Consider the following 24122-nt stretch of genomic DNA (forward strand, 5'->3'; position numbering starts at 1 on the left):
ATACTCCAATAAAAAGCAATCAGGAAACCTGCACCTCGTGTTTGGCGTCCATCATTGGCTTCCGCACCAGGCTCAGGCCTGAATTGGGGACAACACCAGGGTGTCATCTCTCTTTGCTGCTAAGACTTGCACCTCCTTTTTTCGGGGTGCAATCTCTACTTTCCTGCTGAGGCTTGCACCTCCTTTTTCCTGGGGAGCGAGCCCTCCTTTACTGCTGCTGCTAAAGCTTGCACCCCATTTTTGTGGGGTACACATGCTTGTTTGCTGCTGCTAAGGCTCGCACCCTCTTTTCCCGGGTGCAAGCCCTCCTTGGCTGCTGCTCCTGAGGCTCGCAACCCCTCTTTTGCAGGGTGCCACCTCTCCTTTGCTCCCGAGTCTTGCACCCCGTCTTTTGCTACTTCTGCTGAGGCGCGCACCTCTTTTTCTGTTTGCTTGTTGGCTGCTATGGCATGCACCCCCTTTTTTCCGGGGCGCCATCCCTCCTTGGCTTCTCCTGCCGAGCCTCGCATCTCCTTTTTCCCGTGGTTCAAAGGGAGCCACCAAAGGCTCCTGTCTGGCTCCGACGCCGCCGTGCTAATGCAACAGTCCAGCCTCCCCAGCAACTTCCCCCACCTCGCTCTCTGCAGTGCCTGGCACACGCACCCCCCTTTCCCTCCACTCCTGGAGGGAGGGAGGGCTGGACCAGACGAAGCTCCGCCGCTTCTGACATCAGCCCGGGATGACGGAGCGCTCCGCATGCCAGCCCGGCATCTTATCCTGGATCGCCAGGCGGCCGTCCGCCGACCGCCCCCGACATTAAGCGAGCCCTCTTTGCCACCGCGCAGGCTCGGTGGGCTCCTGGCCCGCCCCTTCCCCTCCCTTCTTCCCCCTGGCCGGCTGCGCAGAAACACCCCCCCCTGCGCCCCCAATCTGAACCAGCAGGCCGGTCAGACGACCCGAGAAACAGCCGGCTTCTGGAAAGAGGAGGGGGTGTCCCGGAGGCGCCCCTCGTCATGCCTGGGGAGGCAGTGGGTCGTGAAGCCCCGGAGGCGACGCAGATGCAGCCAGGTGAGACACCCACCCACCCTCACTTGGCTTGGATGGAGAGAGAGTGAGAGATGAAGGAGGGGGGAGGGAGGGAGAGAGAGATGGGGGGAGAGAGAAAGAGAGGGGGGGAGGGGGAGAGAGAGATGAGTGTCAAACTCAAGCCCCGGGTGCCATATCCGGCCCGTGGGGTGCTTAGATCCGGCCTGTGGGGTCACCCTGGAAACAGCAAAGGACTGGCCTGCAGTCGCAGCTGAAAACAGCTCGGGAGTCCATATTCACTGGCAGAGCGCTCGGCCCACTGCAAGTGATGTTGAGCTGGCCGCGCTCACCCTGGCCCCCTGAGGTCAAACACATGATGCGCCCCTCAATGAAATCGAGTTTGACACTCCTGATATGTGTGTGTGTGTGTGTGTGTGTGTTGTATTTGTGCTGATAAATATAAATTATATATATATTATATAGGATTGAGATTGTCTTGGCAACGTTTCGGCAAGATCTCACTTGCCATCTTCAGGCTTGGGCTTAAAATGCGATCGGAGCTGCCGTCTTTCTGTAAATCTTGGTGGGAGGGGATGGGGTGCTGGCTTTGTTTCAGTAAGTGGAATGATTGGTTGTGTGGTTGTATCATGATTGGTAGATTGGTGCTGATTGGTGCTGGCTGTGTGTGCATTGTTGTTTTGTATTGTAACGGCCTGGGTGGTGAGTGGTGTTCGTTTGTTGACTAGGGCTGGTTTCCAGATGTTTGGTAGGCGGGAGGTATCACGTTTATTCATGTTGTGGGGGTGTTTCTCTATTTCGATGGCTTCCATAATTATTCTCTTGTTGAGGTGTTCTGTTTTGGAGATTAACCTGGCTCCTTCAAAGTTGATTTCATGTCCTGTAGCTTTAAGGTGCTGGAAAAGGGAGGAAGTTTTTTCTTTTTTTCTTACTGCGTTCTTGTGTTCTGTGATGCGTGCATTTATTCTCCTGTTTGTTTGTCCTATATATGTTGCCGGGCAGATTTTGCATGGTATTTCGTAGACTCCTTGGTTTTCTAGCTGGATTTTGTCTTTGGGGTTTCTTAAGATGTTGGCTATTTTTTGGTCTATGATAGATAGATAGATAGATAGATAGATAGATAGATAGATAGATAGATAGATAGATAGATAGATAGATAGATAGATGATAGATGATAGATAGAGACACAGAGAGAGATTAAATGGAGGTGGGGGAATCCCCCATTTTTTTCCAGGCCTGTGGGATGTTTGGGGAGATAAAACAAGGAGAAAGGCCACCTCCTTTTCCAGGTGGGGAGGCAAGGGGGAGTCCCATGTGGAAGAGCAGGGGGGTGTCTCCCTGGAGGAGGGGGAGGGCGATCTCCCTAAAAGTTGTGCTTCACCCCCAAATTCGTTGCCATTTTTTTTCTCAGCCTCCCAATTCTAGATTTTGAAATGTATCTATATTTCTATATCTATATATCTACTAGCTGAATACGCTGCTCCGCTATGAAACTATGTGATCGGGCTTGATAAATCTACACTTACAGCTTGCAAATTAATGAGTCTTACGATTAGCCTCTCCTATCCCCTTCTCTCCCTCAGGGTTGCCCCACAGAAGGCTCCCCTATCCTATCCCCTTCTCTCCCTCAGCCTTGCCCCACAGAATTCTTCCCTATCTTATCCCCTTCTCTTTTTCAGGGTGGCCCCATTGATCCTCTCCAAACTCCCAGGCCGCAGGCCGGATGGCTCATGTGCTGGCCATGCCCAAGTGGCAGTTGGAACAGAGATCTTTTCAGGTTGGGAGTGGGGGTAGAACTCCTTAGCATCAGAGTGTGTTAATAATAATATAAGAAATACTAATGATCTGATGGCCGTTTCGAAAAATCCTTACTAAGTGAGCACCTAGAAGCCAAGAGGAACATACGTGCCACATTTCAAGTTTTACGGTTCTAGAGATTTCATGATCGTGGCATGAGTGGTTTTTGCTTTTATCTATATCTATATTGATATCGTTCTATTGTCCGTCTGCCTGTCTGCCTGTCTGTCTGTCTATCTCTATCCATCATCTATATATATCATCTGTCTGTCTGTCTGTCTGTCTGTCTGTCTGTCTATCTATCTATCTATCTATCTATCTATCTATCTATCTATCTATCTATCATCTTTCTTTTTAGAAGTTTTATTTTCTTTTATATCATACAAAAATTTCAATTTCAATTGAACAGTGTGTTGTCTGGGTACAAATCATTTTAGGAAATAATAATCAAAGTGTTCACAACAATATTCCTTCAATTAATATCAATTCTATTAATATTAATAATAATCATAATATTTGTTTAACCAAGTTAACATATGTTCCTTATATCACTGATCCTCCTATATATTTCCCTGTTTCTAGCTCCTGTTTTTGTCAGCTAGCTATTGATAAATTAGGCCCAAGTCAAAAAGTATTCAGTTTATTTCTTTTCCTTAATTGTAAGTATTAGCTGATCCATTTCTGCACATTCTAATATTTTTCTAATCACATCATCATCTGTTGGGATCTCTTCATTTTTCCATTGTTGTGCAAATACTATTCTCGCTGCAGTCAATATATGTAAAATCAAATATACATTCCCTTTGTTATACTTGTCTGGTAAAATGCCCAACAAAAATGTCTCTGGTTTCAAATCTATATGTTGTTTTACCCTGTTTCCCTGAAAATTAGACCTCCCTGGATAATAAGCCCAATGGGACTTTTGAGTGCATGTGCTAAAATAAGCCCTTCCCCGAAAATAAGCCCTCCCTGAAAATATTTAAATGTATGTGCCTCTATTTTTTGAATTTTGCAACATTTTCAAACTTATTCTTGCTTTTTTCCCTTGCCAAATATATTTTAATATTGTTTTAATACAATACAATACAATAGCAGAGTTTTATTCAATTCTTCAAAATATTTTTTTCAGTTTTATTGGTATTGTTTGAAATAAATATAGGTTGGCATGCTTTTTTATGGTATGGAAAATTCAAAATACATAGCTATTTCCAAAGACACTATGTTAGGAATGCATTATTATTAGTATGGGAGAAAATTAAAGAACAACATTATTTGAAAATACTGGTCTGGCTCTCCACAATGGAGGCACTGATTTATCCAAATGTTATTGATATAGAGAATGTTATCAGATATAAAGATGTTTTAAATGAAAAGGGGGAACTTAAAAACAAAGTTGTTTTAAGGCACGTGGGTGCACGTACACACACAGACACACACACACACACAGAGTTTCTCCTCTCTGACTCTGCAGATTTGAAGACCGACTGAAAGTGGAGTAAAAAAATCTTGTTTTGTGCTGTGTAATAAAAGTGCTTGCAGCAAAAAGTCAGAATGCCATGCCTGGTGCAGGCAGGGAGGGAGGAAGAAAGAAAGAAAAAAGAAAAGAAGGGAGAAAGAGGGGGGGAGGGAAGATGGAAACATGGAAGAAAGGAAAGTAAGGAAGGAGAAATGAAGAATTTAAGAAAAAAAGAAAATGAATGAATGAATGAATGGGGGAGGGAGAGAGAAGAAATTAAGAAATAAGAAGGAAGGAAGGAGGAAAGGAAGGAAAAACAGAAAGAAAGAAAAGAGAGAAAAAAGAAAGTTATGAAAGAATTAAGGAAGGAAGGAAGGAAGGAAGGAAGGAAGGAAGGAAGGAAGGAAGGAGAAATTAAGAAAGAGAGAGTCAGGCAGGAAGAAAGAAAGAAAGAAAGAAAGAAAGAAAGAAAGAAAGAAAGAAAGAAAGAAAGAAAGAAAGAGAAAGGCAGGCTGTGTCACTAACCACATACCCACTCAAACACACATACACACACCCTCAAGAACCCACAACCCTTTCTGTCCCTGGATCCAATTTGCCCTTTTCCGCAATAAGCCCCACTTTTAAGAGCAGCCCAGCTGTCACTCTAAGCCATTTTTCCAGCCTTCCTTTGGCCAGGTTTACCCTCCAGGTAAATCCCGTTTTAGACAGAGATTAGTCCTCCCATAATACCCTCCTCCTCTGTTTCACCTTCCCGATCAGGATCTGGGTCAAACCTGGTTAATCTCCCCCACCTCACCGTCCTGCTAACCCAGGAAGTCCCACGGAGGTGGGGAAAGGGAGCGAGTTGGAGGGTTTTTTCCTTCTCTCTCTCCCTCCCTCCTTTCCTCCATCCATCCATCCATCTATCTATCTATCTCTATCTCATCTATCCTCCCTCCCCCCCCTCTCCAGGGGATGTGTTCTAGTGCAACAGTGGATGAATGATCTAGATTTAGGGGATATTTCTATTCAACCCTTGTCATGGTCTGATCATTTCCTCATCAGGCTTGACTTCCATACTGCTACCCCTTGCCGCAGGGAGGCGAAACGGACTAGATGGTTCTGCCCCAGGCGCCTGATGGACCCCGAAAGGTTCCTGATGGAGTTTGGGACTTTTCCTGAATCCCTTGCTCACAACTCGACCGAAGCCCTAGTGGAAGCCTGGGATAGGGCGGCTGCTGGGGCCTTGGATGGGGTTGTGCCTTTGCGGCCTCTGGGAGTGGGGGGCACCGGTTTACGGTGGTTCTCCTCCTACCTGTCGGATCGGTCGTAGTTCGTGTTGACTGGAGGGCAGGGATCGACCCCCAGGCGCGTCACTTGTGGGGTGCCCCAGGGGTCGGTTCTCTCACCCCTCCTGTTCAACATCTATATGAAACCGCTGGGCGAGATCATCCGTGGTTTTGGGGTACGGTATCATCAATATGCTGATGATACCCAACTTTTCATCTCTACCCCAAACCACCCAAACGATGCCCTCGACCTGATGTCCTGATGCCTGGAGGCTGTGCGGATCTGGATGGGGAGGAACAGGCTCAACCTCAATCCCTCCAAGACTGAGTGGCTGTGGTTTCCGTCATCCCGATTTGTGCATCTTGTTCCATCTTTGATGATAGGGGGAGAAATTTTAGCCCCCTCAGAGAAGTCCCGCAAACTGGGAGTCCTCCTGGATACGCGGCTTAGTTTAGAAGAACACCTGACGGCCGTGACCAGGGGGGGCTTTTACCAGGTTCGCTTGGTACGTCAGTTGCGTCCCTTCCTGGATCGGGATGCTCTGTGCACAGTCACTCACGCCCTCGTCCTTTCTCGCCTGGACTACTGCAATGCTCTCTACATGGGGCTGCCCTTGAAGGGCACCCGGAGGCTTCAGCTGGTCCAGAATGCGGCCGCGCGGGTTATCATGGGGGTACCTAGGTACTCCCATGTTACACCCCTTTTAGGCTGCCTGCACTGGTTGCCGGTTGTTTTCCGGGTGCGATTCAAGGTATTAATTATGACCTTTAAAGCGCTCCATGGCTTAGGCCTAGGGTACCTGCGAGACCACCTACTGCCACCAATAGCCTCCCACCGTCCAGTACGATCCCACAGAGTTGGCCTCCTTAGGGTGCCGTCAGCCAGACAGTGTCGGCTGGTGACCCCCAGGGGGAGAGCCTTCTCTGTGGGAGCGCCTTCCCTCTGGAATGAGCTGCCCCCGGAGCTTCGCATAATCCCTGACCTCCAGTCCTTCCGACGCGCCCTAAAAAGTTGGCTTTTCCAGCAAGCTGGCCTGGCCTGAACAAAATAAAATAAATGATTGATTTAATTGTTAATTTTAATTTAATTTCTAAATCTCATTGTAAATGTCTATTGGGTTTTTTGGATATTCTATTTAATCTTTCTTTTAACTTTTTAAATATGTGTTTTTATGTTGTACGCCGCCCTGAGTCCTTTGGGAGAAGGGCGGCATATAAGTCCAATAAACCTAAACCTAAACCTAAACCAATGTCACCCAGCTGGCTTTCCTGCTTAAGGCAGGACTAGAACTCCCCATCTCCTGATGATTGGCCCAAAGTCACCCAGCCGGCTTTCCTACATAAGGCGGAACTAGAACTCCCAGCCAGAGTAATGTGAAAATATGTTCATTCTCCAGGGTTTATTTTTTGTCACACTCTGGAATAAACCCTCCCAAAACAAACCAAATCTAGAGAAATGCAAGAAAAAAGGTATTGCAAAATTTCCAAAAATTGGAATATTTCATTTTTTTTAGTCGCACTCAAGAAATGCCAGGAAGGTCAGGAAGAAGATCCATTGGGAAGATTAATGGGAGATTTTTTAAAAAAGCAATCCTGATTTTACAACTTCCCCCCTTCCCTGGATTAATGTCTCCCCTCCCTTTAATTTAATTGATCGATTTAAAATATTTACGTATATGGCCACTCATATTTTCACCGACTCTGGGTGTCTCCCAAGTGAAGATTAAAAGGTAGCTAGAAATCGTATTAAAAGTAAAAAAAAAGTAAACTGATTAAAACATGAAAGGCTGAGGCCAAATCAAATCAATATTTTATTTTTTAATCTTTTTATTCTCTCTGTTTCTTCTCCTGGAAATGTCTAAATAATTCAAATTTCAGGAAAAAACGGCATACGTTGACTGCTACTATATGGGATAGCTAAATTAAACTTCCCTGAATATCATGTGCTGGTCGTAAGCATCTGAATAGATGACCTTTTTTTGGCCACGGCTGTTGAGCAAATTGCCATGGTTGTTAAATGAGTCGTGAGATTATTAAGCGAATCCAGCTTCTCCCTTTGACTTTACTTGCGGGAAGCCGGCCAGGAAGATCACAAATGACAGTTGGGAGGCTTAAATAAACGGTTGAGTTTGGATGAAGCGATTGCAGGAATGCTACAAACATTGTAAGTGCGAGGATTGGTCATAAGTCACATTCTTGGTGCCCTTTTAATTTCAAACAGTCACTAAATGAATGGTTGTAAGTGGAGGATTGCCCTCATTGGCCTGGTTAATGTTGGATTGTTGGTCTGGTATTAATTCTAGTGTTAATCTCGGCTCCTCTGGGTGTAAATTGCTGTTCTGGTCTTCGGGTTTCCTTTTTTGTCTTTTTTCAATGGTGGGTAAATGTCATTTTTCTCTCTGTGTGTCTGTCGATGGCTTCTTTGTCTGAGTGCCAAAGGGCTTTTTTTCTGTTTTGTATGACTTGGTTTAATCTAGGATGCTCAGAGTTTCCCCGTTGAAACTATGGTTGAGTCTGTCTATGGGTTGTGCAATTAAGGAGTTCACATGGTGTCTTCTGACAGTTTGTTGGTGTTCCTAGACAATACTTGGTGTTCTTGGATGCATTCTGCTAGTCTTCTCCCCGTTTGTCCTACATAGTGGCTGTTACAATCCCTGTGTTGTCTGTTCTAGATTTTATTGTCACTTTTCAAAGGTGTGTAAATGTTATTTCTTTCTCTGTGTCCCTCGATGACTGTTTTGTTTGAGTGCCAGGCTTCCAGGAATTCTCCAGCCATGTTTTTTGGACTTGGCTTGGTCTAAGATGGTCACAATTTCCCAGGTGAAACTCTGGTTTAATCTGGGTTTACAATGGTTGCAGTGTCCCTGGGTCATGTGATTGCCGCTTGCGACCTTCCCCTGTAACAGAATTGGAAGGGACCTCATCTAGTCCAATCTCCTGCTCAAGTTGAAGACCCTTGCAGAATTACAGAATAACAGAGTTGGAAAGGACCTCAGGGGTCATTTAGTCTAACCCCCTGCTTCAGCAGGAGACTCTTACAGAATAACAGAGATGGAAGGGACCTCAGAGGTCATCTAGCCCAACCCCCCTTCCCTTCCTGGGTGAGGATGATGGGACTTGTAGTACTACAAATGTCTTGGGCTTGGCGGGGGAAGGGACCGTTGGCGTCTTGACCACATGCCACTTTGGAAGACACAAAGAGAGGCCAGTGCGGACACGAAGTTTTATGAGGAGTCCTCGACTTATGATGAGAGCTTTGGTTGCTAAGTGAGGCAAGTTGTTGAACAAGTCACACCTGAATTTAGGATCATTTCCCACCCCTGCCCCCCAGTCTTTCAGCCAATCGGCACTGTCATTAAGTGAATTGTGCCGTTAAGTGAATGCCTGATTTGATGGGCCGTTGGTTGTTAAGTGGAATGGGCAGTCATTAAGCAAAGCCATCTTGGGAAGGTCGCAAACGGCGATTGCTTGGGAATGTTGCAACCAACCGGCGTAAATACACACTGGTTGCCAAAGCCCCTGAATTTTTAATCAAGTGACTGGGAGATGCTGCGATAGTTGTAAGGGTGAGGAACGGCGGCAAGTCGGAATTTCGAGGACTACCTGTATGCGGGAGGGGGGAATCGAAAGTATGATTTTTTTCCGTTGCTGTGCCTCAAAGCCCTCTGTTCCTAAATCTGGGCTCCCTCTCATGGGTTGAGCTACCAGTAGCTGGGGATGATGGGCTCTGGAGTGCAAGGCTTCCGGAGTTCCTCGGGATCGGAAAAGAAGTGGGGGGGCACTTCATCCGTTGGGAAATGGGACCCTCTGTCTGGACGATTCAGGGTTTTTTTTGCTTTTGGGTGTGGGGGGGATATGTCTTCCACAAGGATCACTAGACTCATCTATCTGTCTCTCTATCCTTTTATCCATCTCTCCATTTTTTCATCTATCCCTCCTGTCACCTCTGTCATCTATCTATCCCTCTGTTTATCTATCTGTCTATCGATCCATCTCTCTATCCTCCTCTGTCCATCCATCTAGCCATCAGTTCGTCCTTTCTTTGTCCATCCATCATCACTCTATCATCTATCCTCCGTCTTCCATCCATCCATTTTCTGTCCATCCATCTATCTTCATCTGCCCTCTTTATCTATCCCTGTCTCTTTATCCATCCTTTGCTTTCTATTTATCCTTCCATTTTCTCCGTCTCTCTATCCATCATTTATCTGTTATCCATCAATCCAGCTCTCTTATCTATCCATCCATCCCTTCCATCCATCCATCCATCCATCCATCCATCCATCCATCTTTCTCTAGCCATCTCAATCTATCCTTCTGTCTCTTTATCCATCCTTCTCTTTCTATTTATCCCACCATTCTCTCCATCTATCCACCTATCATTTTATCTGTCATCCATCCATCCATCCCTCTCTTCTATCCAGCCATCTCTCTATCCATTTATCCATCCACCTCTGTCTAGCCATGCCTCTCTATTAATCATTTATCTGTCATCCATCCATCCATCCAGCCATCCATCTCTCTATATTTCTATTATCTATCCATCTCCATCATCCATTTTTTCACCCATCCATCCCTTTCCCTCCCTCCCTTCCATCCATCTCTATATATTTCTATTACCGTATCCATCCATCCATCTCTATCATCCATTTTTCTTCCATCCCTCTTTCCCTTCCATCCATCCCTCTTTCCCTCTCCTTTCCTTCCTTCTTTCCTTCCTTCCCATCCTGGGGGGTGGGACGCCTCACCCCAAATGCTCCCCTTGCATTCATTGTGTTAAGTGGAAGCTCCTCTGACCACTATGCTCAAATCTGTACTACTATATTAAACGGGGGTTGGACTAGATGACGTCAAGGCCTACCTACTCTAGAATTCAATTTTCCCCATCCTTGTCCTATTAATCAGCTACTCAACAGTCCACATGCCATGCCATGAGGAATTCTGGGTGTTGCCATCCCCTCGTCGATGGGTTGGGGAACATACTGGTAGTCCTCGTACGTACAACCACAATTGAGCCCCAGATTTCCATCGCTAAGCGAGACAGTTGTCAAGTGAGTTTTGCCCCGTTTTACCACCTTTCTTTGCCACCATTGTTAAGCGAATCCCTGGATGTCTCGAGTTGCTCTCGCTGTTGTGGGCTCCTTGGTGCTCTGAGCTGGGTGGTTTTTTTGCAGATGTTTCATGACCCAACTAGGGAACATCATCAGTGCTAGAAGGGAGGAGGAGTTGGCTTTCTGTATGCAAAGATTATATACCTTGATTTTTCTTATTTTTCCTTTCTTCCTTCCTCCCTCTTTTCCTTCCTCTCCTCCCTGCCCTACCCTTCTTCTCTCCTGCTCCCTCCCATCCTTCCTCCCTCCCTCCCTCCCCTTTTTTCTTTTGTTCCTTTCTCCTTTGTCCTCCCTCCCTCTGTGTTGACACCTTCTTTTCTTCCTTCCTTTGTACTTCCTTCCTACTTAACTTTCCTTGCTTTTCCACCCTCCCTTCTGTCTTTCTATCCCTTCATGCTGTCTGTTTTCCTCTCTCCTTTCCATCCTCCCTCCCTCCCTTCCTTTTCTCCTATTTTCATTCCTTCCCCTTCTTTCTTTCTTTCTTTCTTTCTTTCTTTCTTTCTTTCTTTCTTTCTTTCTTTCTTTCTCTTTCTGCTTTCTCTCTCTGTTTGTTTCTCTTTTTCTGTCTCTCTGTTCTGTCTCTCTTTGTCATTCTCTTTTCTCTCTCTCTTTCTATCTGTCTTTCTCTTTCTGTCTCTCTATCTCTGTCTCTGTCTCTCTCTGCCCCCCACCCCCACCCCTGACTCTTCCAACCTTGTGAACTGCTGGAGGACCACCAGCTCAGCTCGGGGTTGGTGACTCCAACCCTTCCATTTTTCCAAATCCCTTTTAAGAGGATGGTGTTCAAAAGGCTTCCCAGCCTCTTAAGCCACTTAAATCCTTCTTGCCAGGTCCACCTTGCCAGGTGGACCCTTTGACTTCTGCTTCTCCCCCAACCCTTCTTCTCTTCCACCTCCAGATGGCTCGCAAAGCCTCTCTTCCGCCTCGACCCCAAGCAAAGAAGTCCAGCCTGCCACGCTGATTTCTCTGGCCGTGACGCCTGACACTCCCACCGGCTTGTCAATGTTGCTGCCGGTGAAGAAGGAAGACCGGCCACAACTCGAGGGGGGAAGTTTTGACACAACCGCCGGCAATGCCACAGCCGGCTCGTTGTTGAATGAATACGGCCAGATTGTGATGGAGCAGGCTCCCAATTCTGGCAGGATGAGGCCCCTAAGTCTTCGACACTCTCCAGGGACAGATCTTCTGGACGCGCACATTGTGATGGGCGAGGAGACCCACTGCCTTGGACTGGCAGTACAGGACAACCCCAGTGTCCCCAAACTTGGCATTTCAGAGATCACCCCCGGTGAAGAGAAGAGCAATGTGGGCGATGAAGGCTTGGATGCGGTGTTCCAGGGTGTGCCTCTCCCTCCCATTGCAAAACACTTTAGTCACCTCCATGCCTGCACGTCTGTGTCCCCACCGAGACTTTTGAAGTCCCAGGAGCCGATGGGGACGAGAGTGTCCCCTCTCTCTCAGGGCGAGCCAATGGCCAACGTGCCTTCCCCGTCTCCCACACTGGCCAAAGACCTTCCTTCGGAGCTGGCTGAGTCCCAGCTGTTACTTGCCAAGCACCTGTGTAGTAGCCTCGACCCTGAACTTTACTTCACGGCTCCATCCACCCCGATCGGGACTGTGTTCCCCCCTCTCAGGCAGCTCCCATTCTCGAAAAATGGCCTGAGCGAGGAGCAGAACGAAATAATCAGCGAAGGCCTCTGCTCTCCACCCACCTCACCCTCAGGCTCCTACATCACCGCCGAGGGAGGTAGTTGGACTTCGACGGGTACCAGTAGTACTTCATCGTCCTGCTCGCCAAATCTCTTAGCCGATGCGGAAGTCCTGGATGCCCCAATGGCAGACGAGGAGACTTCATCTGAGTTAGACCTTCCTGAAAGGGAACCAAAACTTTCTGGGGTGACCTGCCCCACTTTTGCATCAGAGGGAGCTTTTCCTTTGTTGTACCCTGCGGAGGAATGCAGAGGAGGCGAGGAAGAGGAGCGGAGTCCTTCGGAGGAAGGCTGTGGCTGCGAAATGACTCCCTTGGAGCTTGTCATGCAGGAAGTGGAGCAGACTTATCCCTCCTGGCCCTCCAATGGCGATGAATCAGAGGATGATGCCGACCTCAGCTCCAGCCCTTTGGCATATCATGAGCGTTTGTTGCCTTTGGATGACGCAGAAGTCGGAGGTTTCATGAAAAGAGGGTCGGAAGCCTGCCCCTTTACTTGTCCCCTTACCGCCATCTCTGGAACTCCTTCTGAGTTTTGGGGTGTGTTTGGAGTGGGCCCCGCCAAGGCGGGTGAACCTGATAACCTTCAAAGCCAGCCACCTACATCCTCTCTGGAGGATGGTGTGAAGACCATCAAGAGCGATCAGATGATACCAGCTCTGCTTCTCCCCTTCTGTGGAAGCCTCCTTTTTGAGGCGGAGTACATGGAGATGACGCTGTTCCCGCAGGGAGAAGTGGTGGAGAATGATGCTCTCTATGGCATGGAGGACGATGACAGCACCTCCGTCTCCTTCCCGCGTTCTGTCTCAGAAACCTCTGTCAACAAAGGCATGGACGAGTCCTTTGCTTATCCGGATGACACCTCCCAGTACTCGGACTTGGCTTCTGATGACAGCAAGGATGGCGTTGAGCAGTACACCGGGGTTGCTGACACAGTCGTAGAGTCCAAGGAAGACCTGGAGAGCACCCCCCCGCACCTGGAGAGCGAGAGCGAGATGGATGTGTCCTTGGATGCGTACAACATGGATGAAGACGCTATTCGTGGAACAGGGGAAGAACAGATGACAGGAGAGTCCGAGGAAAAGGGTACGCCAAAAGAGGAAAAGTTGATGCAGGAGGACCCAATGAAACCTCCAAGGTCCTTTGATACAACGGTTGTCTCCCAGCCTCAAGCTAGGCCAGAGAGCCCAGGTGGTGCCTCCTCAAGGAGCTCTTGTATTTCTCATCCGGGGCCAGGAGAAGAGGACTCTGTGGTGTCTTCTGAAGATTTGAGTCCGCCAACTCAGGATGACAAAGAAGAAGAGTCCCACGAGGAAATGGTCCTCTCCCACATCTCTCCAACACATCTGCCTCACTCAGATATCCAACCAACCCACTTGGAGTCAGCGGTCTCTGAGTGTGGGGAAAGTCTGATCGCTTGCTTTGATACCGATGACAAATCGGACAACCAGCCTCCGTTGACCGACACCACAGAGGAATCTCCGTCGGTCGGTCCCTTAGCCAAGGAATGGATGGACCAGGTTTGCGCAGGGTCTGTCATCCCCCTGGAATGGAACCCCAAATCATGCCCAGTTGAGGTGGAAGACCTGGAAGCCGTGGACAACCACAACTCTTCTAGCTTGGACATCAGCACACGATTCGAAGAATCGGAGAAATGGCTGCTGGAGCTCCTCGACCAAGATGGTGCTGCCAGCGGAAGCTCTGCTGAACTGGAGCCGGGTGACAGTGAGATGTTGGAGACTTCTTCCAAGAAGGAGACGCCCTTTGCGTCACTCCTTGAATCGAAGGGGGCTCTTTTAGAACAACCCAAAGTCATCCGAGCAGATGCCAAGACAACCCAGGACAGTCTCATTGTCTGTCTGAAGTCAGAAGATGAGCTGGAGGAAGTGTCGTCTCTTGACCAGATCAACAACAATGAGGACCGTGTGAGGGTGGTGGCGTTTTCCGAGGCAAAACCTGACTCTCATTCTCTCTTGGCGCTGAGCAACACCCCAGAAAACTTCCTTGCAGAAGACAATGGGGTCCAAGAATCTCCTCTGTTTCCCCCACACAGGGAGGAAGCAGCAGATTTGCAGAACTGGAGTTCATGTGGAAAGCAGAATAGCTCAATCAATCCAGAAATAGAGGACTACTCTGGACACTCTTCCAATGATGAAGCGGTGGCATATGATACCATAAAACCTAATCTTTCCAAACTGTGCTTGGAGACTGGCGAAACTGAAGGTCTCAGTGGACGAGAGACTTGGGACAGTGAGCGTTATCTTACGCCAACCCATGTGGAAATGGGCAGCCATGTTGCGGAAACATCAGAAGAAGACCTAGATAAGGCCGAGGAAACATTGCATCTCTCCAGGGAAGACTTGGTTGAAACAAACAACAACCCACTGAATATGATGAAAGTGGTAGAGGAGCCTGGGCAGCAAGGGTTATCCGAGGAGGGAGATGCTGACCAGGGTTGGGGAACTCCATCTGAAGACGTTGCTGCTGAAATCCCACCAGTAGAAGACCTCCAGATGGAGGGCCAGCTGGACTCCAATTGCTTAACTACCACAGAGCAGTTAGGATCCAAAGTGACACAGCAAGGAGATGCTCACAATTTAGACCCTACTGAACCTCCGGAGAAGTTTTCGTCCTCTGATGAAATTGCGTGTCACCAAGAAGAGATTGGTGAAACAACGGAGGAAGTTAACTCAGAAGATAGAAATAGGTCCTCTGAATGCTGGCAAATGGAGGACATCCTGATTCCAGAACCCCAGGAGGTACCCCGACGGGTGGACTTCGTCGAGTCTCCACGTGATGTGGTTTATGTCCCCCTTTTGGACACCAAGACTGGGATGCTTAAGGTTGTCCCAGGCGTTCTTCCAGCAGAAAACATAGACCAAACGCTCTCCAGTACGACTGAAGATGACCTATGTGAGGAACACCCAGAAGTTCAGAAGACATTTGCTGAAGCCCTCCTTCAGGGTCTCCTTCCTATTTTGCAAACTGGGCACCCTCTGCAAAAGGAAAAAGAGGTGGACACCACCCTGCTTTCTCCGGACACTTTGCAGAAGTCCGCATCTTACTCTTATCTAGAGTCCAGCTTTGTGACAGCCCCCGAGGATGTCTCCAGTGAAACCACCATCTTAGTTCCAACTCCAGATTCTGGAAGAGAAGAGTTTGCGACCCCTGATCAAACATGGGGTAGCAAAAACATGGTTGTGGAGGAGAGTCACTCTCCAACAGGCCTGGAGGCAGCAACCGCAGAGTTGGAGCATCTGATGGTGGAGAACGTTAAGTTGGAATGTTTGGATGTTCCACCAAATTGTTCTCCAGAAGAGGTACCTCTCCAGCAGAGCACGGCAGTGTGTCTGCATTATAGTGTTCTTGCCCACATGCCTTTGACCACCTCACACCCTGCTGTGAAGCAAAGAGATGTGTCTCTTCCTCATCAACAAATCTTCTTAGCTTCTGAAGACAAGATCTATTTGAGTGATCTTCACAAAACTCAGGATAATCTTTCCAGTAGACATGTAGAGATGGTGCAGGCGGAGAGCGAAGCTTCCACCCTAGAGAGCTTGCCAACCATCCCTAGCCAGCTCGAACCATCTGGTGCCTTGTTTCAACGTGATGGTGATGGAGCCACAGTATCTCCAATGGTTCTTGAAGACCAGCAAGAGGTCACCAGTGTGCTGCAAGGCTCTTTTGGAAACCTGGAGGAACGAAGAGTGGAGAGTGCACATCTCATCAGTAGCCTCCTTGTAGCAGAAGCCCAGAGTCGTCTTGGTAGCCTGAAGGAGAACATCTTGGAGAATCTTGGTGGAGAACACGTAGAAGAAGTGGTAGAACCAAAATATTCTGAAGGACTTGAAGCCCAAAGGACCCTGGGGGGGGAGGAGACTGCCGATCACAAACAAAGCTCCTGGCAGTCTTTCAAGGAAGCCAAAGCTGAAGACCAAGCAGAGATGGTGGAGGAGGGTGGAACAGGAGAAGTCCTTCCCGTATCTGAAGGGAGCGAGGTGGAGGACTCTCAGCTCCAAGGTTCTGCACCAAACGAAGCCACCCATGAGGCTGAAGTCATGGATGGAAGCCCACCTCAAAGTCCTCCAGAAGATCTCCCAAGACTAGAAGCCAAAAGTATGGCCAACGAGAAGACCATGGAAGAAGCGTTGGAGGTGATGGAACTGGAGGAGGGGGAGACGAGCCATCCAAGGATGGAGAATCTTCTCACCGAAAGCACGGGACACTCTTCTTCAGAAGATGCCTTCTCATTTCTGGACTCTCCCGTTCCTCTGGCTTCCTGTTCCATCGGAACATCAGCACAAGAGACTTGTCCCTCACAACGACCAACATCCCCTGCCCCGGAGGAGGTTCCGGTCACCCTGCCTCCCGTCCCAAGATCTCAGTTCCCAGAAGTGCCTCCTGTTTCGTCCTTGATTTTACCACCTTCACCTCCTTCCGAGGATCCTGTCCAAGGCCCATCAGCTACCTCACAACTCACTCCTTCGACCGCAGATCCTTGTGTGGAAAACATGCCTCCCAAAGACACTCCTCTGCAGGATACCCGCAAACCTCCAGAGGAAGGTAAGATCTCCTGTTTGCTTCCCGTTCAACAATTATGGATAGTTCTCAACTTACAACCATTTGTTTAGTGACTGAAGTTATGACACCGAAAAAAGGGACATTGGAACCGTTTCTCATACTTACGACCCGGTGGTCATGTGATCAAAATTGACAACTGGCTCATATTTATGATGGTTGCAACGTCCTGTGTGTGTGTGTGTATGTGTGTGTGTGTGTGTTGCGCGATCCCTGTTTTGCGGTCCTCGGACAAGCAAAGTCAACAGGGAAGCCAGATTTGCTTAATGACCGTGTTGGACGATTGGCAACTGGTTCATATTCATGACGGTTGCAATGTCCCGTGGGTCACGTGATCCCCTTTTGCAACCTTCCAACAATGCAGAAGCCGAATTCACTTAACGACTGTGTTACTGTGAGATAAAAACCCAATTATTAAATCGTCACAACACAGAGAGAAGTCTGGTTCACAATTCAAAAAGGTTTATTTACAGAAAAGTAAAAAGCGTTTCCAAAGGCAGCCTCCAAGTCTCTTCCCAAGTGGATCAAGTACAAGGAGAGCAAAGAATAGCATTCAAATACGTTTTATACACTCTACTCCTAAGAAACTCTCCCCCTCCTGCTCATTCATTTAAGTCATTTCTTTCATCATCCCATACTCTAAAGGGTCAACTTGACAATTTCTTGAGAGGCCCCTATCTCTTATTTGGTTTTTTCTGGTGCCTTTCTGTACGTAGCCTTGGAAAAACAAAGTTTATCTTGTCTTGTTTACTTAACACATTTTGTAGTTAATAAAACCACAATAATGTATTACACATATTAGGCAGAGAATATAATGGATTATACATTTAACATTGTAAAAGAATACACAAGCAACCTTTTAACATTTTATAAAAGAGTAACTTAATATCATTTCCTTCAATCCTCACTTTTTCTCTTCTCAGTTAACTTACTCTTTTATACCTACAATAATTCATAATGTCCTAACTTCTCCTTAGGTTCATATGGAAGCAAGTTTTTACATTCAGAGTTCTCCATCTCTATCCCCTGCTTCCCCACTTTCATTATTAGCATTGTCTCTTTGTTTCCATTTGTGATTGATGTAGGTATTAAGGTTTTACTGCTCATAGTCCTTTTTATTAACATTTGTATGAGAGGAATCAAGCATGGTAAAAACACGATAGCTAGGAATCCTAATATTGCAAATGTTGCTAAATCTTTCCAGTTTGAAAACCACTCACCAAACCAATCATTTACCCCAAATAAAGTTAGCCCTTTCCAGGTTTGGACTGGAACATGGGCTAGCTTTATCATTCGGTCTTTAATTTCCTTTACTACTTTCCCACTCTCATCTACTTCAATACAACAATTACTCAAATTAAATTTTCCACACACACCTCCTTCTTTAGCTAGTAAATAATCTAAAAATAATCTATTCTGCATAATATAAGCCTGAGACTTTACACTCTCCTTAGCTAAATGTTTTAAAGTACTTACTATGTCATTAGTTAATACTTCGAGCACTGCTTGTAATCAAATTACCCTATTTAAAATGTAGATTGGCTCTCTGGCACCTAGGGTACCATCTTCTGCCCATGTGGCAGGTCCATAATAATTGATTACCTTCTTTGGAGTCCATTCATCATCTTTCCACTCTCTGATCTGTATATCACTTGGTTGTATAGATCTTTTTTCTCGATTTCTGCTTGATAAATCATCATACACAGTTAATCCCAGCAGTTCTTTTTGTTCAATGGGGAGGAGGAAAAAGCTTCATTTTATTATTCCTAATACACAAGATCCATATCACCCTTAGGTAAGTATCCATAGGCATACTTTCCACATATCCAATACATACCATTCCAGGGTATCACTTTCAGGATCTTTCAGATAAGCCATTTCAGTTATTTGACTTAGTGTTTCCTCTTCTTTCATAGTTCCACTTCCTCCCCACCAACTGTTGTTATTCCATACAGTTAGGCAAATCATGTCTCCTACTGCTACCTTTCTGTTTCCTTCGTTCATAACACACTTTTCCTACTAAATTCGTTGTCAAAGCCCAAGTCCCCTTCTTACCTTTTGTTAATTTTAAAGTTTTATTGTTCCACATCTCTACCACTGTATCGTGGTTTAATTCATGTGCTTCCTACGGCCACTGCTCTCCCATGTTTTGTTCCTCCACACACAAAACAGTTCTTTACCGAAAGAGTTTCTTCTTCAGCCAATTGTACAAACATATTTACAACTCTCTTGGGGAATTCAGGCAATTCTAATTTTTCAAATTCTTGGTATTATGACTAAATATACTTTTGTGTATTGGTTTTAGTTTTGTGGTTTCTATTTTCAATACTAGCCAACCCTATGGATCTTTTCCTTTTCCATCTATTCCAATTCCAAATCCTTTATATTGTGTTCCATTTTCCAGTGATTAATTGGTGTATAAACACCTTACACCCAACACCCAAGACACAATCCATGCAATGAGAACAACAACAGCAACATCCACAAGTACAATTATAAAACCAACACATCCGGGAGGGCATGCAATGGAATTTGTTCAATCATGGTTTTCTTCAGTTGAGGGAAGAGCATAGGCTACAACTCTGCTCTACATAACAAAAACACAAAAATTAGTCCGAGTGCAAATATTACCCTTCCTATCGGTAGCATGATTGTCCACCAGTCCATTAAGTCCATTGAAACTTCAGCTTCAGTGGGTCTCCTTGGTGAGATTCCACCTTCCACTCCTTTCGGGCTGGCATGGGCCCTCTCATTCAGAAGTAATGAGTCCCTTTTTCAGCAGTCCGAATTGCAGTCTTAGTAGTTAACAGGACAATGAAAGGTCCTTCCCAAGTTGGAGTTTGTTTTCCATCTCTCCAGGCCTTTATCAGCACCCAATGTCCTGCTTTTAACTGGTGCACTGCAAAGTCCAAGGGTGGTGTTTTGCGCATGAATGCCTTTCTGTCTTAAGAGAGAAAAACATCTGGATAGTTCCTGTACATATTTTCTAAACATTTTGTCTTTTAATTCGATTTTTGGCAAACCTTCCCTCCCCATATTTGGTATTCCAAATAACATCTTAAATGGTGATATTCCCACTTCTTTCCTCTGGGTACGATATGTTCCAACAAAATTCTAACAGTGGTATTTGCATTTGCAGTTACGCAAGGAAATGCTTCCCCCCATCGAGTCAAATGATGCACAATAACCAACAAATATTTCATCCTCCCCATCCTATTCTTCATCCTCATCCATCAGTCAATATACTTGCTGTTCCCTCTCTCTTTCTACTTCCTTTTGTGGACAGTTTCTAGAAAAATGTCCGTCCTTTCCACATCTAAAACACTGAGTTCTTCCATGACTTCCGGTGGTGACGTCGAGATGAGTGTGGGGAAGAAATCAGGGCTCTGACTTCTTATCCCAATCTACATGTTTGGAGGATCCCTTCGGGGATACGCTGATCTTGGAGAGAGACGCAGAGGAGTAGGGAAACCCTAGGACTAATGAGGCGGAGGGCGACCGCCCGTTACGACGTGGGGATACCCTTTTAATCCAGCGTGCAAGCGCCTGCCTTGTTTCAATGGCGGACTTGAAGTCTCGACAAACTATCTAAAAGGGGAAGGAAGAATTTAATCAACTTCTTGTTGTGTCATCGAGTGGATTAGCGGACTGGCTTGCAAGTGGAAACAGCGGTGAGTGTGGGCAGAAAAGGGAATATCACAGAGGAGAACGGGCATAGCAGTGAGTCTCCAGAGATTGGGCGAGAGAGCTCTATAACAGAGAGGCCACTTGGAGGAGTGACAGCAGCAGATTTTAGAGGCAAAGACCGGCCCGAAGAACTAATTGGCGTAAGTGAGCGATCGGAGGGGAGACAACAAGAAAGAGTACGAACTGACTCTAAGTCATACAGACTCAAGTAGTGGAAAGAAATCGAGTAAGAGGGAGAACTTGGAGAACTGTGGTGTGCTTGAGAGCAGCGGTTGACACATTATTTAGGAAGAGAAGAGAACAACGAAACAGAAGGGGAGGAGGCTGATGCAACAGCTGTGCTGAAATTATTTAGAACCATTTAGAAGAACGTGGACAATTTTGCAAAGACTGAAAAGAAAGTAACTCAACCCAGAACTTAAAAAAAAGTAGTGAATGAACTGACTGCATTAATAGTTTAGTGAAATAAGTTACAATTATATACAATATCTATATATAATATTTATAATACCTATAAATAAGTACTCAAATCAATACTTATATTCATAAACAAGTAAGTAGAAAGCTTGTGGATATTTATTTATATATATATATATATATATGTATGTATGTATGTATGTATGTATGTATGTATGTATGTATGTATGTTATAAATACCTATCTGAGTTAAATTCCAGTAATCATACTAAGGATATAATGAAATAATCGTACTTTCAAGATATAGTACTGTTGATATGAATGAGCACTGAGGCTTTCTCTCTCTGTCCTTCCCTCTCTGTTTGTTTACTTCTTTTTTACTATTTCCAGTTATTATTGAATAACTTATAGATATTATTTAAGTTGCTTATACTGCTTTAAGACTACTGTTTGTATATTAATATAGATAGAACAAGCTATGTTAGGGAATTATTTAAAAAGGGGGGAAAAAGGGAAAGATATTGAATGCTAATTTGGGATAACATATATAAGATACTAAAAGAACAAGATAAAACTGTAAGAGAGATGGCAAATATCACAACAGCACTGAGAACCGGGAAAAAGACAATTGTAAACCCAGTGACAAATCCAACGACAAAGGTATTGATTGCCTCTGTGCAGACAGCACTGCTAACTATCCAAGAAACTATGATTAAGCTTCAAGAGGCAGTAGCTAAAAACCACAGTGAATTGAAAATGGATATGAATGAAATGAAAATAGAGATGAGTGAAATGAAAAATGAAGTTAAAAACGACATACAGAAATTAGATGACAAAATGGGAATTATACAACAAACAATGGAAAAAAAATGAGCAGTCAATAAAAGCAGTAGAAAAAAGAACAGAACAAACAGAGAAGAAACTAAACTTAGTTGAACAGCAGATGAAAACATCAAGCAAAAACTTAGAAGACTCTCTCATCCACCTGGAAATGGACTGTGCAGCATTTTACCTTCGATTCCAGAATGTAACAGAGACAAAAGAGGAAGATTTACCAATGATAATGACGGGATTAATAGCAGAGATGTTAAAAATAGACAGACATGAGATTCTAAATGAGTTGGACGATATATACAGGGTAAGCACCAATTATACCAGAAAACACCGATTGCCTAGAGAAGTACACATCAGATTCACAAGGAAAAAAGTAAGAGATATAATTTATAAAATAACAAGAGATGAGCCGATGATGTACAAAGGGAAAGAGATACAAATTCTGAAACAAATCCTGCAAAGAGTGAGGGAGCAAAGGAGAGAATATCAATTCCTGGCGACACAATTGATTAAACGAGATATACTATTTAGGTGGTTGGTACATGAAGGGATGCTGGTAACCTGGCAGGAGAAAAGGATTAAAGTTGACAATCAGGAGAAGGCACAGGATTTATATGAGCAACTAGTAGGCCCGGAAGAGGAACAGAGCAGTAAAGAGGAGATGGAATATAGAAGCCAGGAAGAACGACAACAAAGAATAACGGAAGGAGAACAGGGAGGAAGTAGTAGGGAGAAGGAAGAACAACAGAGAGAGAAGGAAGTGAAACCAAAAACAAGGAGCCAAAAAAGAAACTAGAGTTAATAAAAAACAAAGACAGGTAGAGAATTAGGAGGATGGAAGAAGAAATTCAATTACTGTCAGCAAATATTAATGGTTTAAATTCGCCAACAAAAAGAAAGCATATCTGGGCAAAATTAACAAAACAAAAGGCAGACATAATATGCTTACAGGAAACACACATTAAAAAACAAGATATAAAATACCTGGAATGTCCTAAATTAGGAAACTTATATGCAGCATCAGCAGAAGAAAAGAGAAAAGGGATAGCGATATATGTTAAAGATGGGATAAAGACAAATTTAATTTATGCAGACCCAAAGGGAAGAATATTAATGATAGAGATATGGATGAATCAAAGATCAATACTACTGGTAGCAATATACGCCCCAAACGAAAATCAGAAGGACTTTTATAAAAAATTACATGAAAAAATTAGAGAAATCGGAGTGAGGAGTATCTGTATAATAGGAGATTATAATGCCATAGTAGACAGTAAAAAAGATTATGTAAGTGACAAAAAAGCTAAAAATTAAAAAAAAAGTATTACCAACAACCTGTTTTGAGATGATGGAGAAGCTAAACTTGATAGATATTTGGAGAAAAATTGAACCAGGAAAAAAAAATTACTTTTTATTCCAACCCACACCAATCCTGGTCATGGATTGATATGGCATGGATGAATGGGGAAATTGGGGCAGAAATACATACAATTGAAATATTACCAAATACTTGGGCAGACCACAACCCCATTAAAATAATCTGGAAAGGGGGGGAAAAACTAGATGAAGATGGATGTTAAATTTGCAAATATTAAAAGAAAAAGAATTTATTCAAAAATGTAGAAACGAATTGGAATTATTCCTTAAGGAAAACACAAAAGAACAGACATCTATACAAAATTTATGGGACACCATGAAAGCTTATTACCGTGGAATTATTATAGCGTATTCAGCAAAAAGAAACAAAGAAAAACGGGCACAACAGAAGATATTAGAGAAGGAAATTAAAAATTTAGAAATAGAATTACAAAATAAGCCACAAAGTGACAAAATTAGAAAGGATTGGATGTTAGAAAAACATAAATTAAATATATTAGACCAGGAAGAAATGGTAAAGGGCCTAAAACTAACAAAACAAAACTTCTTTGAGCAAGCAAATAAACCGGGGAGGTGGCTGTCATATAGATTGAGAAAAGAAAGAGAAAAAAGATTAGTATATCAACTTCAAGAGGAAACTGGTGAACTACAACATACAATGGAAGGGAAGAAAAAGATTGCATACAAGTATTTTGAGAATCTGTATAAAGGGGAACAAGTAGATGGAAAACAAATAAAAGAATATCTAAATGGAGAAGAAACCCTGTTAATAACAGAAGATATGAAAGAAATGTTGTCAAAAAAAAAAAAAAAACTAGAATTGAAACAGGCGACCTCTATCAGTGCATCTCTAATATAGTGTC

The 24122-nt window shown here is 44.8% G+C and overlaps 1 protein-coding gene across 2 annotated transcripts in view; it reads left to right on the forward strand.

Moving 5' to 3' along the window:
• Positions 1 to 859: 859 nt before the first annotated feature.
• LOC309400491 (uncharacterized protein) overlaps positions 860 to 24122 on the forward strand; it is a 67500-nt gene continuing 44237 nt past the window's right edge. For both annotated transcript variants that reach the window (XM_081969014.1, XM_081969015.1), the window contains exons 1-2: positions 860 to 1047; positions 11557 to 16929. In XM_081969014.1, the coding sequence (XP_081825140.1) occupies positions 993 to 1047; positions 11557 to 16929 (5428 nt within the window). In that variant the 5' untranslated portion in view covers positions 860 to 992. The remainder of the gene's footprint in view (positions 1048 to 11556; positions 16930 to 24122) is intronic.

The sequence above is a fragment of the Natrix helvetica genome (assembly GCF_964273705.1).
Source record: "Natrix helvetica genome assembly, chromosome: W".
NCBI classification, from domain to species: Eukaryota; Metazoa; Chordata; class Lepidosauria; order Squamata; family Natricidae; genus Natrix; species Natrix helvetica.